This window comes from Aplysia californica, unplaced genomic scaffold, assembly GCF_000002075.1.
Source record: "Aplysia californica isolate F4 #8 unplaced genomic scaffold, AplCal3.0 scaffold00593, whole genome shotgun sequence".
NCBI classification, from domain to species: Eukaryota; Metazoa; Mollusca; class Gastropoda; order Aplysiida; family Aplysiidae; genus Aplysia; species Aplysia californica.
This window is the reverse complement of record NW_004797863.1, coordinates 84,014-86,547: the sequence shown is the minus strand read 5'-3', so window position 1 is coordinate 86,547 and position 2,534 is coordinate 84,014. Positions and strand designations below refer to the sequence as shown.

The window sequence follows — 2,534 nt, the reverse complement described above, 5'->3', positions numbered from 1 at the left end:
ATACTAAAATTAGAACCCACTGACATCGGTAATTTTTATATGTACTGCATATATAGTAAAAAGTCATCAGTCTAGTCCTGTGTGAAAGCATGATGAGCAGTTCCACATATGCAAATCTGTAACATGTACACAACAAATGTATTATTGTCACACTGACATTATGATAGTCTTACATTAAACACAGAGAGCAGATAGTCTTTTCCCCCCGGGGCAGTGCCACTGACTGTAGTGTCTTTAGGTCATTCCCAAAGGGGGGGTGTAGGGCATTTCTCGTTCAAGCACAGTAGAATTGTAAATGGGCTGATTCATGTCACGCTCATAACTGTGCCTGATCTACAACAAGGAACTGCTGCTTCTTTTTTCCTGATCCTTAGTACTGTCATTTTCCACTACTTCTTTTGTATGTTTGTCACACTCTTGTGACCTGCTATTTTTGGGGTGCCTTGATAGTCGAAGCAGACCTTGTGCTGTTGAAGCTAGAGAGGTGAGCAGAGCAAGTCTCATTCCCTGTAAAGATTTCTCTGTTGACACCCACCCCTTGGCGCTCATATGACCTTATGCAATTGCAAGCGCCGTAAAACCCTCTACTATAAAAAAAAAAAGATAGTCTTTCCCGGATGTAACCTGAAACTCCACAGTAATCAGGGAATGACTTTCTGCTCACTTTGTACAGACAAAATTGTTCATTACTAGATCCTAATATCATTGTTTTCTTAATTACTCTAACAATATTGAAGCCTTTACATCAAGATACAAACCCACGTGAACTTTTTTTACAGTTAAAAGTAAACAAGTCTGCACAAAACCAGCCAAAATAAGAACAGGAAATCACTGAAAATGTGAAGTCCATTTTCCTCATCATTGTTCGGCACTCAAGTGATCCCTTGGACCAATCACAGTAAGTCTTGCTGTAATGTATTCAACATGGTGTGAACCTATACTCAGGCTTGTTTTATCTATACTTGGGAGCAGGATACTCTTGATGAAGCCAGAGTCAAAGGGTCCCTTTCTCTGTCCACTTGAAAACATACAACGTCTATTTAATAGATGTTTTAGTGGTGTAGCACATTGCTTCACTAGATCACAAGAAGACAGGCTGAATATAACTGTTCTAATTAGGGTTTAGTCTTCATTTCCTTCTTCCCCTCCCCCATCTCCCCCCTTTCCATCCCACCTTTTTCGAACTGCTTGACCACATGCACAACATCCTGGGTCCTAGTAGAGGTCAAAGTGGCATTGCAGCAAGGCATTCTAGTGTCCTTGGTTTGCAGTTTTATCTCACAGCAATAGGAAACACTGTGCTGTGATCGTTGTGGCGTGTGAAGACATGGGGCGGGGGTGGGGGGGGGACTAGGGTTTGCATTTGCCAATGAAGGTTCCCAGCAGTACACTTCAGCCATATCATTGTAATATAATGAAGAGTCTATGAGGCAGATTATGTCCTGTTTAAGGAATGCTATGAGTTGGGTGTTCTTCCTTCTCCACACAATGAAATCATTTGAAAGATGAATTCCTTTCCACACATGACATTTATCCCTGATAAGATCACGCCATACGGGTGGAAAATCATTCTCCAAACTCCTCAATCAGTCAAAGTCCTTAAACACCACTTCATTTGGGATTAGGAGCAGTCAAGTTCCCTGAAGTCCAGCACAATACATGTATTGTATCAAAAGAACAGACTTAACTGAGCTCCACCACATCACAGAGAAATTTCGCACTACATTTACAGTGTAAGAAGCTCCCAGAATTTGCATAGTCATGATTTGTCACACGCTAAAACCTTGATGTGTCATGTGCTACTAACTTGGCTTTTTACATACTATAACCATGACTTGTCACATGGTACAATCATGTCTTATTACAAGACATAACCACTGCTTTTCAAAAGTTATAACAACAGCCTGGTCGAGAAACTCAGTTGCTGTTGACACTAGCCGGTCTCTGTTTAGGACTGCCGAGAGTGGAGGAGGAGCTGGAGAGGTGGGGTCGCATGTATCTGGGCAGGGTGGCCGTTCGGGTGATCGGGTTGTACTCCAGGACCGGGCAGTTGGTCCAAAGGGTCTGTGGGAGGGGGGAAAGATTGTGTGTGTGGGGGGGGGAGGGGTAGTATGAGTTTCATGTTACTTGCAATTCAAATAGGTCATAATATATGAGCCAAAGTGTAAAGGTGTTAATTATTATGAGAGAGTAACATACAAAGAAAAGGAGGAGAGGTGAGGACGACATTTTGATAGTAAAGGAGGAAACATACCACACTAGAGCACCCACCAACCATTCACTGAAGGGGATGGAAGGAGTGAGGGAGGAGCAGAGGTTGTGGCAGTGAGATATTCCATGGAATGTTGGATGAGGTGTTTGATGAGATAATTATCTGTTTCAACACAGTTCAGTATGTCATGTCATCTACTTAATTTCATGAGTACTAATATAGCAAAACATTTGATATAGGATTAGTTTTAAAAATCCAGTTGTCTGCAGAGGTTTTAGTCCAATTTTCGCAATCACCACCATTATTTTGTAATAAGGACTCC

At 41.8% G+C, this 2,534-nt stretch overlaps 1 protein-coding gene across 1 annotated transcript in view; it reads right to left on the bottom strand.

The window, feature by feature from the left end:
• Nucleotides 1-534: 534 nt before the first annotated feature.
• The window catches only part of LOC106012983 (serine-rich adhesin for platelets), a gene marked incomplete at its 5' end in the record, with an annotated part of 12,244 nt that continues 10,244 nt past the window's right edge, over nt 535-2,534 (bottom strand). Inside the window, 1 exon segment of the mRNA XM_013087490.2 lies at nt 535-2,064. Within this exon segment, the coding sequence (XP_012942944.1) occupies nt 1,918-2,064 (147 nt within the window).